Source organism: Motacilla alba, chromosome 1, assembly GCF_015832195.1.
Source record: "Motacilla alba alba isolate MOTALB_02 chromosome 1, Motacilla_alba_V1.0_pri, whole genome shotgun sequence".
In the NCBI taxonomy this organism is placed as follows: domain Eukaryota; kingdom Metazoa; phylum Chordata; class Aves; order Passeriformes; family Motacillidae; genus Motacilla; species Motacilla alba.
Window position 1 is genome coordinate 4,026,110 of NC_052016.1, and position 15,203 is coordinate 4,041,312.

At 39.5% G+C, this 15,203-nt stretch overlaps 1 protein-coding gene across 1 annotated transcript in view; it reads right to left on the reverse strand.

Moving 5' to 3' along the window:
* The window catches only part of TTC3 (tetratricopeptide repeat domain 3), a 54,664-nt gene that overhangs the window by 19,136 nt on the left and 20,325 nt on the right, over positions 1–15,203 (reverse strand). Inside the window, exons 16-22 of the mRNA XM_038136121.1 lie at positions 10,379–10,439; positions 9,076–9,142; positions 7,592–7,708; positions 7,152–7,289; positions 6,145–6,228; positions 5,271–5,383; positions 1,458–1,584 (exon numbers count right to left, since the gene is read on the reverse strand). Coding sequence (XP_037992049.1) covers positions 1,458–1,584; positions 5,271–5,383; positions 6,145–6,228; positions 7,152–7,289; positions 7,592–7,708; positions 9,076–9,142; positions 10,379–10,439 — 707 coding nt within the window. The remainder of the gene's footprint in view (positions 1–1,457; positions 1,585–5,270; positions 5,384–6,144; positions 6,229–7,151; positions 7,290–7,591; positions 7,709–9,075; positions 9,143–10,378; positions 10,440–15,203) is intronic.

The window sequence follows — 15,203 nt, forward strand, 5'->3', positions numbered from 1 at the left end:
CTGGAGCTGATGCCTCAGGTTTGAGCTTTTCTATTTTTCACATTCTGTGCTGCTTTAGTGTGTGGGTCTGAGCTTCACATTAGGGGATGCTGAGCTCTCTGCACAGAGCAGGGAGACAAAACAATTCCTGCTCCAGCTGGGCACCAAGGACAAATGATCCAAAGCTCAGCCCAGGAGCACAAACAGCGTGGGCTGGAGAGAGAAAAACAAGCAGGGTGGGAGTGCCTGGGCTAAAGCTGGAACTGGACAATGAACTGCAAGGTGCAAATGGAGTAGAGCTGAGCCAAGGGAGAGACCCCGTGCCCGCTGGTGCATTTTGGGACCATTTTGGTTCATCTTGGGTGCAGCCCTGGCTGGGCTCTTGTGCTGCCCAAGGTGGAACCATGGAGGCCTTTGAATAAATCCCTGCTTTATTCCTTAGCTCTGTCCAGCCTCTGCTCTGGGTCAGCCCCAAAAGGCATCAGAACTGAGCCCAGGTTAATAAAACACACCAAGAACAGAGCCCTGATAAAGCCTGGCAGAAATCTGCATTGTCCAGAGGCCCCTGACCATGGATGGATGTACCCAGATTGCCTCTGAGAAATCCTGAGGTTGGTTTTTGATAGCAAAAAGCCCAGAAATGGATTTCTTAGGAGTCTGGCCAAGTTCATCCACTGAAAACCCTTCCCAGTTCAGCCGTGTTAAAAACGCCTCCGTGCAGAGCAGCTCCTGGTGCCAGATTTTTCCAGTCAAACAGGGAATTTTACCACATAAATCCCAAGGTTTTATCTCAGGAACTACGTGGTCAAAGTTTCTTGTTTTGGTTTTAAATGTACAACTTCTTGGTTTTGCCAGCTCAGACTTTTAACCGGTTCTCCCCAGAATTTTGTTGTGTGCTCACACCTGAAAGTTTGGGAGCGTGCAAGGAAAAGAATCAAACATTATCCCAAACTCACTGGGACTGGAAAAGAGCTCCAAAATCCAACCTGTGACACATCCCCACCTTGTCACTGAGTGCCACACCCAGGCCCTGCTTGGACTGTTCTGATAAACAAATGAAAAAAGGTAAAGGGAAAATGATAAATGGAAAATGATAAATGGAAAATGATAAATGGAAAATGATAAATGAAAAAGTGATACATAAAAAAAAGATAAATGATAAATGGAAAAATGATAAACAAAAAAATGACAAATGGAAAATGATAAATGGAAGATGGCTACACCTTGTGAGCTCAAACAAAGCTTGTTCTCCAAACCCACTGGCCTGTGGAAACTGCACAATTCCCATTGTGGAAAAAGGAGAACTGGAATTTACCCAGCAGGAATTTCAGCCTCAGTGTCCTGCCAGCTCACTCTGAGGTCTGACACAAGTCCTGCCCTGCTGCTCTCCATCCTTCCTGTATCCCACATCTCCCCTGGACCTTGGCAGGGAGGAGCAGGAGAATTTTCTGGGTTTTTTTTTGGTTTTTTAAACATACCTGTAAATTCTCTATTCGTGTCTCCTCGATGACCTGAGTTGTTCCTGGCCAGGTTAAAACTCCAGGGACAATCTTGAAATCAATCATCAGCTTTGACCTCAGGAATTGGTCGAGGGCATGAACAAACCTGGAGTTTGGAACAGGTCAAACACACTCAGATTCCCTGGGAGCAACTTCCTGAAATTTCCACCATTAATTTTATCCTGCCTGGAGCAAAGAGTGGTGACTGAGAGGATGGGGGATGGAGGATCACCTACCTCATTAAATGATGGTTTTGGAGGTTTTTTTGTTTTGTTAAGGTTGGGACTGAAGTGTTTGAGGTGGTATTTTATGTTTAGATTTAGATGTTTATTGTTTTTCATCTATAGTTTTATAAGTTGTGAGCTCTATAGTATTTTACTAATAAGTTACAAAATGGTGATATTTTTTGTCTGTAAGGTCTTTTAAGGTTAAATTATCTAATTAAGAAATTACACTTAAATTATTTTTACTTTTAACTTAATAACTAATTATTCCTCTCTTGTAATGAGGACTTTTTTGTCTAAGTATACAACATTTTTATAAGTTGTGAGTTCTATAGTATTTTACTAATAAGTTAGAAAATGGTGATTTTTTTTTTCCTATAAGGTCTTTTAAGGTTAAATTATCTAATTAAGAAATTACACTTAAATTATTTTTACTTTTAACTCAATAACTAATTATTCCTGTCTTGTAATGAGGACTTTTTTGTCTAAGTATACAACATTTTCATTTATAGTTTTATAAGTTGTGAGCTCTATAGTATTTTACTAATAAGTTACAAAATTGTGATTTCTTTTTTCCTATAAGATCTTTTAAAGTTAAATGATCTAATTAAGAAATTACACTTAAATTATTTTTACTTTTAACTTAATAACTAATTATTCCTGTTTTGTAATGAGGACTTTTTTGTCTAAGTATACAACACTACTTGAACTTGTGAAGAAGGAGGAGGAGAAGGAGGAGAGCAAGGAGGAGGAAGAGGTGGTAAAGAAGAAGCTCTAGCTTCTGCTTTAAAACTTTTATCTTGTTCTATTTATATTATTACATTCTAAAACTTTAAGTTTTGTACCTTGTGACATTACAGACTTCTAATTAAACTCCCCACTTGTCATTCTAGCGTTATTAATTAATTTTGGAAGTCTTCTCTATGGCTTTAGCTTAAATGCAGTGTTCTCTTGACAGTCTACATCTTTCAGCACAGAAAGTTTAAGATTCTCAGCATCCAGGCTTCCAACACTGAAATTTTCTGGTTGTTTTTGAGGTAAAACCCTGCAGGGTGAGGCAGGAAGGGAGGCAGGCAGGGGACACAGCACTCTGCTCTGGCTTCTCCCTGAGCTCAGAGAGTGGGAATGGCTCTGCCTGGATGAGCCTGGCTGGCCAGAGGTGGGAAATGGATTTGTGGAAAATGTTGAAAGCTTGACAGAAGGTTTCTATAGTATGGATTTGTACGTAAAGTTTGAGATAAGAAATGCTGGCTTATAAATGTTGTGGAATAGGGTAGGTTTTTTGAGAGAGAAATGGAATTAGAAATAATTTTTTAAAGGTGGTTCTGAAAATAAGACTAGATATTCTGGAGAAACAGAACAAAGAAAAATGCATTGTAGTAAGATTTATGAGGGGCAATTTTAGATGATTGGTTTTTAGTTGGCTTCTGATAGTGATGGTGTGAGTTATAACATCTGTATTGTCTCACCCGTCTCGTGAGACTGAAAACGGGATAAAAGTTTTCAAAACACCTCTCAGTTGCCCCATCTCTGGGTCAAAAAAGGGCTTCATCCAACAGCCAGAGTGTTGCCACCGGTGTAGGGACTTTTTTTGGGGTCAAGGCTGCCAGGGAAATGAGCCACAAGCACAGGGCTGGGATGCAGATCCCAGGAAGGAGGAATTCCCCCTGAGCATCCAGCAGCCTGCATTGTCCTGAGGCCCCTGACCATGGATGGATGTACCCAGATGGCCTCTGAGAAATCCTGAGGTTGGTTTTTGATAGCAAAAAAAGCCCAGAAATGGATTTCTTAGGAGTCTGGCCAAGTTCATCCACTGAAAACCCTTCCCAGTTCAGCCGTGTTAAAAATGCCTCTGTGCAGAGCAGGTGCTTTGAGCCACCCCACAGCAGGAGGGGACAAGGTTCAGGAGCAAAGCTCCTTCACTTGGCATTATTTTGGGGTGGCAAGGGGGGCAGGGAGATGGGGGGGCTGTTCCCTGGGCATGGCAGAGCCCCAGCTCCAGCTGGAGCCAGCACAGCCAGGCCCAGCTGTGCTTGCCTCAAGGAAAGCAGGATAAAGGGACAAACAGCCTGCACAAAACCTCCTTTCATCCCTGCGAGGAGCAGGGGAAAAAACCTCCCCCATTCCTCATCCCTGTGGGCAGCTCAGAGAAGACTCAGGAATGAGGGAGTGAATTCCAGCCTGGGATGAAGGAGGGGAGGAGAAAGGTGATTTTAGTCCTTTTACTCTTTCCCACTCTCCAATTCTGTTTTAATGGACAATAAATTGTTTTTCCTGACACTGAGTGTTTCCTGAGTCATTAGGAAATGGTCTCCCTATCTTTACCTCCACCCTGGAGCTTTTCCATGGAATTTCTCCCCTCTCCCCCAGAGGAGCAGGGTCACAGCTGGATAAGGAGCTCCCAGCACAAGCCTTTAGGGGGGAATTTGATCCCACAGAGCACCAGGGATATCCCAAAATCCCTCCACCAGCTTCCCACAGCCAGGATTCCACGAGGGAGAAACTGCAGCAGGAAGCCCTGGCTGGGTGGGAGCAGCTCCAGCTTTTTGCTCCCTGTTTGTTTCTTGTCCTGGCCCTGCACTTCAGGCTCTCCCTGTCCCTCTGGGATGTGCCAGCTCAGGAACACATCCCTGCTTATCAGCTCCAGGGAGTTTGTGGCTCACTGGAGCCTTAGCCCAGCCCAAGGTCACTCTCCAGCTCCCCAGGGATGAGATAAAGCCAGATTTCTTTAGGATGCATTTTTCCTTCAGAACAAAGAGGGCTTGTTCTTTTCCTCTGAGCCCTCCCCCACTGCAGGGCTGTGATCCCTGAATCCCAAATATTCCCTCAAATCTGCTCTGTTCAGCAGCTCCCATCAGCTCCTCAGCAGGAACAAAATTCCACTTGAATTAAATCGATTGTATTAAACCCACTGGATTGAATTTATTGGATTAAACCCATTGGACTGAATCCACTGGATTAAACCCACTTGGATTAAACCCATTGGATTAAATTTATTGTATTAAACCCATTGTACTGAATCCATTGGATTAAACCCACTTGGATTAAATCCATTGGATTAAACCACTTCATTAAATCCACTGGATTAAATCTATTATATTAAATCCATTGGATTAAACCCATTTGATTAAACCCATTTGATTAAATCCACTGGATTAAACCCATTTGATTAAATCCATTTGATTAAACCCATTTTATTAAACCCATTTTATTAAATCCACTGGATTAAACCCACTTCATTAAATCCATTGTATCAAACTCATTTGATTAAATCCACTGGATTAAACCCATTTGATTAAACCCATTTTATTAAATCCATTTGATTAAATCCATTGGATTAAACCCATTTTATTAAATCCATTTGATTAAATCCCCTGGATTAAACCCATTGTATTAAATCCATTGTATCAAACTCATTTGATTAAATCCACTGGATCAAACCCATTTTATTAAACCCCCCCGATGGATGAATTTAATGATTAACACAGCAAAATTAAAGCCCCACCATGCTTCCCCAAATGAAAAAAAATAATTCCCAACAAACCCTGAAATTTTCCATCAGACCAACCTGTTTTGCTTGAGATAAACCCTTCCAATTCCATAGTGTGCCAAACAAAAACAACTTTCTTCTGGATATTCCTCCATTATTTTCTTAAACTGACTTTCAGCCTTTGTCAATGCCTTCAAAAGAAAAGTGAGACACAAATATAGGGAGCTTTGCCAGAATATTTCCACTTTTCCTGGTTTTTTTTACTCCTTTAGACTGGGTCAGTGTGTCCTATTCCTTGATCAGTCTTAGGAACAGTACATGGAATTACACACCCTTGTGATCACAGGCAGAACTTCCCTTCTTTAAAAAAAAAACAACCCAATTTATTTTGTAAACTTGGAGCTGCTGTAACACAAAGGAATGAAATTACTGAGCTCAGCTATTTTCAAATTCATTTTAAGACACTGGATATTACCAAACACTTAGCAGGAAGAAACACCCCCAAAAAACCAACCCTCAGTTCTGGTTTGGCATTTTCCAGAACCCAAAGCAATTCCAGGCTCCTGCTTTAGGAGCAGAATATTTCTGTTTAAAACACCAGGGCAGACAGAAATAAAAATGATTGACTGAAATTTCTTGATACTCAGAAGCTCATTTGAAGGCTTGCAAAGAAATTTCATTTTATAGCCTAATTCATCCAAAACCATCAAGGATTTAGTCCCAAATATTCAATATGGACAATTCCAAAATGTGTCCAGAGGTTTCCTTCCCTTCTCATCTTCCCAATTAGGAAGATACAAAAATGGATTGGGAAAAGCTAGAAATCGGAACTGAGGGAGTATTTAACTATAAAATAAATAAAAAATGAAATAATAATAAATAAAATTAATATATATATTAATCAATCTACAAATCATTACAAAATAAATATACAAATAAATTCATCTTCTACCTCAGGCTGTCCTATTCCCAGGAGGGCAGTGGCATGTCCATAGAGGAATATAACATAATTAATATTAAGAATATTCACAACATGCTGCAAAAAAAAAAAAAAAAAAAAGAAAGTCAAATTATAGTCACAGCACATCAAAAACATGCTAAAAATACTGTAAATTAATTAAGAGAAATCCAGGATGACTTTTGGGTCAGTGTCTGGTTGGGTAAGGATACACAGATACCAAATTTCACAGAACTTGCCATCAAAATCCTTTTTACCCTTTGTTCTTATCAATCAAACTGCATTTGACAATCAAAGAAGAGACCTTTAGGATCATCAAGGGGGAAAAAAAGGGGGAAAAAGGGGAAAAAGGAAGGAAAAAGGGAGGAAAAAAGGGGGGAAAAAAGGGAGGAAAAAAGGGGGGAAAAAAGGGGGGAAAAAAGGGGGGAAAAAAGGGGGGAAAAAAGGGGGGAAAAAAGGGGGGAAAAAAGGGGGGAAAAAAGGGGGGAAAAAAGGGGGGAAAAAAGGGGGGAAAAAAGGGGGGAAAAAAGGGGGGAGAAAAGGGGGGAGAAAAGGGGGGAGAAAAGGGGGGAGAAAAGGGGGGAGAAAAGGGGGGAGAAAAGGGGGAGAAAAGGGGGGGAAAAGGGGGGGAAAAAGGGGGGAAAAAGGGGAGAAAAAAGGGGGGGAAAAAAGGGGGGGAAAAAAAGGGGGGAAAAAAAGGGGGGGAAAAAAAGGGGGGGAAAAAAAGGGGGGGAAAAAAAGGGGGGGAAAAAAAGGGGGGGAAAAAAAGGGGGGGAAAAAAAGGGGGAGAAAAAAGGGGGGAGAAAAAAGGGGGGGAAAGGAAAGGAAGAATATTTTGGAAATACAGGTTTGTGTGGGGGGAACATTCCTAAAATATTTCCCTCGGTAGCCAACAATTCAATAAAATGATGATTATTTTGGGGGGAGGGAGGCGTGGCACAGGGTGGTGGAGGCAGAAACCTCCATCCCCGCCACAAAGAAGGGACTTTTGCTCATTTTACCGAAAATCGTGAGGCGTAGAGGATGCTGAGGAGCTGGGAAAAGGCTCGTTCAGCCCCGTGGCACTGCTGCTCCAGCAGGGCTCTGCAGCCATCCTGAGCCAGGGACTTCACATCCTCTGGCAGAGAGTTGAAATCCACCTGGAATGTGCAGGCAAATCAGTCAATCCAAAAGTAAACTGAATTTTCCTCCTTTTTTTTTTTTAATTTTATTTTATTTTTTAAATAAATACGAATATTTTGCCAATTTCTTTTTCTTTTTTCACTGTTTTTTTCACATGTCCTGCGCTGTTGTTGGCTTGGTTTTCCACCCTCTTCTCCCAGTTTGCAGGGAAATGCAGCCAACACAATAATCAGGATTGTTTTGGGGGAAAGGAAGGTGTTGAATGCATAAATTTGAATTTCTGGGGGAAAAAAAATCGAGTTATTTCTCTTGAGTTTACCGTGAATTCTGGAGTATTCAAAGCTTTCAGCAGGGGAAAGAAAATGGGTTTATCCCTGTCCAGCAATGTTCCATCACCCTCCAGCCCAGGGGATTTTCCATCTGGATTCAAATCCACCTGCAATGTTTAACAGACAGTAAGTTCAAAAGAAGACAACATTTTCCTCTTTTTTTTTTTTTTTCCTTTCAAAAAGCAAGCAAAATATTTAATTTAGAAAGATGAATATTTGCTAGAATACTTCCAAGACAGCCAAGTGGAAATTCTGCATCCTCCTGAATTGTTTCACCACAATTTCACTTTTCAAGCAGCAAACAAGGTGCATTTCTATAAAGCTCTTGCATTAGATTGTAATCGAGCTGCTGATCTCTTAAAAACCTGATTTTTATTCCAAATTTCTCCCCAGAAATCTGCAACTTTAGTTCAAAAACCATTTTAATTCTCCTCACCTATTAAAAAAAACCAAGAGCACAACCCAGACTTCTGCTTTTCCTCACTTTTTGTATCCAAATGTTTTTGGAAGAGCTGAGAATTATTTCATTCTGCAACACTTTGTGTCCAGCTCAGCTCATGCTGGAAGGTTTCACAGTCCATTATTCTATTCTGTTATTTGATGTTATGTTAAAATTCTATTTTGTTTTCACTATTGATACTTCCTGAAATCAGCAGGAAATTTCCAGCATGGAGACTATAAATAATGAAGATTTAATTTCATTTCCTACAACTCCTGGGTTAAGGCTGTCCCATGCAGTTACAGATCACAATAAATGATATTATTTTAATGCTAAATTACACAGCATACAAAGCAAATTAAATTAATTAAATTGGTCCTTTCAACACCAACAATGAATTAGCAAAACAAAAAGCAGTATTTGATAGGAAATAAAGGGTAGAACCTGCACTTTCTCCTAAATTCAGTTTTGTCCTGTGAGGTATTTAATCAGAATAAAGATATTTTCGTATCTACATCCCCCAATCAACAGGGATGAAATAATTAATTATTTAATTAATTAATTAAATAATTTAATTAATTAGTTAAGCATTGCCATTATTTCCTTCAGGAATTCATTGGTGATTGATCAGAGAAGGAGAATTTTTCCCCCAGTGGATGAATTTTATAAAATGTGTATGAATTTGAGAGCGTTTCCAACAGCTCATTCCACAAAACTGGTCATTTCCAAATGCATCCAAATGGAAAAAAACATTTAGGCAGAAATTTGGGAAGGGCTTTTTCAATGCCTGAATGATCCCAGCCAGGTTTTAATTTTTGATTAAAAATGATCCCAGCCAGGTTTTACAGCAGCAGAAGAGAAACCAGAAAAAAAAAAATCAGAATAAATCCAAATAAATTAGTGTAACCACAGAATTCCTGCCTCTGATCACACCCACGCAGAGCACGGAGAGTTAAATTTGGAATTAACCAAGATTCTGTGCAATATTCCTAAAAATGAGAAATAACTTCCAATTTAAGGCTGGATTCCCATTACCTGTGGTGCAGCACAGCAACCTTTATCCTCCATGGCTTTAGGCTCCTTCTTCAAATCCACAGGATCCCTACAAACAAAAATGACAGGGGCACCAAGGGTTTGTAAATGTGCTTTAAATCTCCATTTATTTGCAGTAAAATGTGGTTTTCAAAGGTCTGATCATCTTCCCCCAGCAGAGAAGCAATTTTGGAGCTGGTTCAGCTGCTTTAAAGAGGATTTGTTCCACAATAAATGAAGATGTTCCCCCTCCTTGAAGTGAAAGGAAAAGGAAGCTACTGATAATTCAGTTTAATGACCTCTCCTGTGGCAGAATTTCAATTTCCCTACTACACTGGCACTCCAAAAAATTATGGGAAAACAACAGGATTGTACTGGAATAAATACTGATTTAAAGAAATTTGGGGTTGTGGTCACACTTCAGTTAGGACTGGGAATTGTCAGGTTTCCTAAAGAAATCCGAAATCTGCCTTGGAAAAATGGTCTTGAATGGAAATTTCCTTATTTCCATAAAATAAAATTCCTGTTTTGCTGCACCCTCGTGTTTTGAGCCACCCTAAACACAACCAAAATCTCCAGAGCGTGGTGGCCCCAGAACCACTGGAAACATTCAATGATTTCCTCTGATAAATTCTGTTTTAAGTGAAATAAATATATTATTTTAATATAACTATATATATTTAATAAATAAACATAAATATACATTATATTTATATATAAAATAAATATTTACTATTATAAAATCTATAGTTTTACCTGAATTAACTGAATTTTAGCCCCAAACACAACCATTCCCATTCCTGTTCTGCAGGAGCATCCTTGGCCTTAAAATCAGACTTTTGATTGGAAACTGGAGCCAACAAAAATCTAAAGGACTCCAAGGAAAGTTCTTTCACAAAATAAAGCTTGTAAAACCAGATTTCATTTTTTTCCTGAGCTCAGGGAGTGTCAGAGGAGTTGGAACAATTATTTGGTGCAAGGAGGCCTTGGGAATGAATTAAGAGTTACAATGATTGCTGTAACTTTGGATGTAACAACTGAAACTAAACTCCTGTCCCCCCCTCTCTGCTTTAACAGCAAATATTCAAATTATGCTTTCATCTACTAAAGTTCAGCTCGGCATGGAAGATATTCAGTTTTCAGGTAATAACTGTGGAAAAACTGGAATTTTGGGGACTTTATCCACTATCAGGATGTAAAAAATTACACAAAGCCACTAGGAGCAAGCAGCAAATCCAAGTTGTATCAATTCTACATAAAATAGCTCAAAATAAGAATAAATTTTCGAATAAATACTATTTCTTACCTCATTTTTTCATAGTCACAGGTTTTGGGTTTTGGCTTTCGTTTGTTTTGCTGACTTTGGTCTGTAAGGAGGAAAAGGATTTTAAACAATATGATTATTACCTAAAACAAGCAAACAAACAAAAAAATGCACTTGGAACTCACATTTGGCTCGGTAAACTGTAGATCTTAAAAACTGACAAGGTCAAAACCAACACAGCCAAAAAGTGAATTTGAATTTAGTTTTGTTCAATGGTAGACAGGATTAATAAAATCCTGAAGGGGAAAGATTTTAAACAAATAGAAGAATGTTAAAATCCTGCAGGATTGTAGGATTTTATCCACAAAATTGTGATTAGATTATCACAAAATTGTGATTATTAAAGTGAGCTCCGGGCTAAAGAAATCAGTCTGGCTTATAAAAGAGCAGGTTTTCTATATGTGTATGTATAAATACATATATTTATGTATGTATATATATATAAAAAACAGTTTATACTTATATATATTATATATATTTCTTATATATATACTAGAAATAGATATATTTCTTTTATATATATACTAGAAATAGATATATTTCTTATATTTCTTTTATATATATATACTAGAAATAGATATATTTCTTTTATATATATACTAGAAATAGATATATTTCTTATATTTCTTTTATATATATATACTAGAAATAGATATATTTCTTTTATATATATACTAGAAATAGATATATTTCTAATTCTTATTTAATTATGCATTGTATATTAGAATGCATCCATTGTATGCTAAGTAATGCGTTATAAAATAACACTATGCAATATTTTATATTAAAATTATTCGGGTTTTTTTTTCCTTATACTATCAGTGGACGATCAGAATTTTCAAAGGGAAAAACAGATCCCTATGGAAGTCCAAGTTTCTCTGAAAAAAAAAGTCATGAGGATGAATTTTTTGCTTCAAAAGCCCCAAGTTAAAAGTGAAGTTCAAGCCCTGTCAGTCTCAAATGGAAACAGAGACAGCCAAATAACTCAACGTGGAAACACTGGATGCCAAAAACAAGGAAAGATTGAGCAGGTGAGACCAATTCACATTTAACTCTCAAATTTCACATCAAAGACCTCACACAGAATTCACTGGAGCGCTTCAAAACTCCAGAGCTCCAACCCTGCTGGGGAAGAGCTGAGGAAACAATTCCTGAGCAACAAGGAAGGAGAAAATGTGCTTTAATGCTTTGTTGTGATGACAAACCCAGGAATTCCTGCCATTAACTGCAAAATCATCTTTTTTTTTTTTTTTTTTTATTTGGACACACCCACAGGAAAACAATGCAGCACCTGGATTGAAAGTCTTGGCCACTGGGTTATTCTGCTGAACTACCAAAAAATCAGACTGGAAAACAGGAGGAGGAGTTATTCATGCTACAGGTGAAATTTTAGCAACCATCTCTGCTTAAAAATGGTATTAGGACTATTTTAAACAGAAAATCCTGAAAGCCACTGACTGAGGATAAATCCAGCTGCAGCCCTGAGTGCTCTCCCTGAGGCAGGGGAGGTGGCCCATGAGCATTCCTCTGCTAAATCCTGCCCAGGGGCGCTTCAAACCTTGTGCCAGGAGCAATTCCCTCCTTAAGAGCTCCTTAATGACCTGAAAGTTAAATGAGTCAGCACAAAAGTCGGGAGTCACTAGGACTGAACACGTCCAGGATTACTTCATGGATCACTCCTTGAGTGGATGGCGGCTGGAACTCATGGGAACCCCAAAGCTGCACTAAAAATCCCCCCAAATTCTTCTAAATAGAGATATTGGAATGATGGAAAACCAGAATCCTCCTGAAAGCCTGGAAACACCTCCAGCACATCATCCTTTAACCATCCTCAGACTGAGATATTTCACTTTTTCTTCATTTGACGTGCTGCTTTCCCTTAAGGAACCAATCTCATCCACAGCAAAATCTTAAGAGAAACCATCTCAGCACGGAAGGAAGGAATCAATCAGCATTATTTTTTTCCTCACTGAATGATCCAATTTCAAAAGCCATTCAACAAGAATTACTGCAGCAACAATTCCCATAGAAACAACTCCTCCCCTACAACACCCAACTTTAAATGCTGCTTCCAGCTGAATAAAAAAGCTTCTAAAACAGGGTAACAAGCAAAACCAGCTGATTTACTTTACTAATTAAAACACTTCAGCAAATGTATTAATTCCACAGAAAACATCATTTACTTACCCCACAAACACTTAAAAATATTAGAAGTAGTATTACTTCTCTTGGCACTTTCCTTTAGAAGCGACCAAAGATATTTAATAAAAATATACACGAGCTCAAAGAAACAGTACATGAAGACCAAAAATAGGAAGTAGCAAGAAAAATAAATCAAAAAGGCCAACAACTTTACAATAATATAATGTGGCATTAAGTTCTTTCCCATTAAAACTCCTGCAAGTTCAGTGAACAAAGGCAAAGGGAAAAAAAAAAAAAAAGGCTCTTCCTCCCCACCCACAGCAAACTGGGGCCAGCCAGTCACTGGGAGCCTCCTCCTCCCTTCAAATCAAATATTTTGCTCTACAAAACCAGGGGGAGGAGGAAGGGAGAACAGAAAGTGAAAATAAAGCAGTGCAAATAAAGAAGAAACATGGCAGGAACACAAGTTTGGTGAAATCACCGCGGCCAACGCCTTCCGTGGTGTTTGGCCAAGAACTGTCAGATCTCTCCCGGAATTATCCCTCTTCCTTCCTCAGTTCCTCCAAAAATCAGCCACCCTGCCCCTTCTCCAGCCCCTCTGTGCCACCCCACCCCGCCAGGGAAGAATTTCTAATTTAATGCCCAATTTCATTTCGTGCCTGTGCTCTGACACACAGCAGGGAGAAGGGAAATTTTCAGTCCCCCTGAAGTTGGGCGATAAGAGCTCAGAGCCAAACTTGCAAAGGAGATAAAAGAATGTCAGAGAGGCACAGAGGATGCTGAGCACAGCTGGGAACTGGGGGGTGAACAGATAATGAGGAATACAAAGGGGTTGGGGTAAAATTATCTACCCAGAAACACCAGCACAAGCCCAAAGAGGAGCTCAGGAAAGGAAACTCCAAATATTGGGGCTCTCAGTGAATAGGAAAACCTCCAAATGATTCTCCAGGGCTATGAAAGGACCTCCAGAAGGAGGTGGATGCATGGAAATGTGTTGGAATGCAAACCTCCCTGGGCTTCTCCGGGAGAGAAATGAATGCAGGGGCTGAATTAAAGCCCTTAGAGGAATCAAGACTGCTATAAATATATTAAAATATATTAATAATTATATATTAATATATTAATTAAAATTCATGTTCAAATAAATACTTTTGTACCTAGGAAAGATATAAATATACTGAGATACATGTCCAGTCATGTCACAAGGATCTGACACAAACCACACAGGCTTGCAAAATCTGCTGCAGGGATTGAGAAACTGGTTACCTCATGCCTCACTGAAACACAATTTCCACAGGTTTACACCGAATAGAGGTCGAAATTAGCAAGTGAAGGAGAAGCTCCCCTACTGCCAAACATCCCATCATGGCCACTGATAACCAGAGATAGCCTTATTCCTGATAATCAACGGAGCATGAGTAGCCTGCTCCTGGAACCTCACTAGCATGTGAAAGCAGGGTTCCCCTAAACCCTATGGAACATGTTGGTATTCCCTGACAAGGTTTGCGTACTCCAGGCAGGTTTGGTCCAAGGGGGAAGACCACACCTGAGGGAGGACAAGGGAACTACATGAATATTCCAACAACTCTGGGACCAGGCTCCTCTACTGGACGGATAGAGAAGACCAAATGAATATTCACAGACAGAGAAAGGAACAAAGGAAACTTGGCTTCGGGCAAGAAAAAGACTATAAAACCTGGACTGATTGGAACAGACTTTGTGAACTCAGCAGCTCTGATACGCCAGGAAGTCAGAACTGTTCACCCAGAGCACAGTCCTGGGCTCGGCTCTGCTCCTTTGATTCATGGCTGGCAAAATTTACGATCCGATTGGCGAAATAAATTCTATTTTTGTTGCCCCGTAATTCGGCTCTCGCAAATTACTGATTCTGCCTGATTGGATTTTTACCTATAACAAGATCTCTTAAGCCACATAGAGATGAAGCAGAAGTGCACAAGTTTTAAGTAAACAGAAGTGTAAGATACAGTTTTAAGTAAGTAGAAATATATCTTAAGTGCCTTAAGAAACTTGTAGTAAAGTTTCTTAAACTCACTACTGTGATAAATACTACTATAATTTGTGCTGACAAAATCGAAGCAGTAATCAATATTGATAAGTAATCAATATTTGGAAATAATAAAACAGTTAAAAGGTAAATGGCAAAAAAAAGGAAGGGGGAGGAGGGGTCTCCCCGTTCTCCTGCAGATGTTCAAACAGGAAGAAGCAAGAGATAACTGTTACTAAATTTATCTGGAAGAGAGGAAAAATTGGTGGGAAACCAGGAAAATGTTAATTATATGAGATTTATTGCTTTAATGTTAGAACACAATATTGGCTTATATTGTGTTAGCTTTGGCTCATACTGTACCAGCTTGGTGCACGTGTGTAACCCAAAAGGGGAGATAAAGGACACCGAGGAAGAAGAGAAAGCCTTCCTCAGACCCCCAGAGAGTGGCGCGACCCCCTAACAGGATGGCGGAGCATGCGTGATGAAGGTGATGATGAGGGTGGAGATACAAGTGTGACGAATCGAAGATGGGAGGAGATGGTGGTGACACACAGCAGGAAAGGGGAATTTCAGCTTGGCAAGCTCAAACGTGAGATGGCGGGGGGCCAGCAGCCCTGCACTCCATACCCCACACGGTTTTTTCTTTTGTTTTGTTTT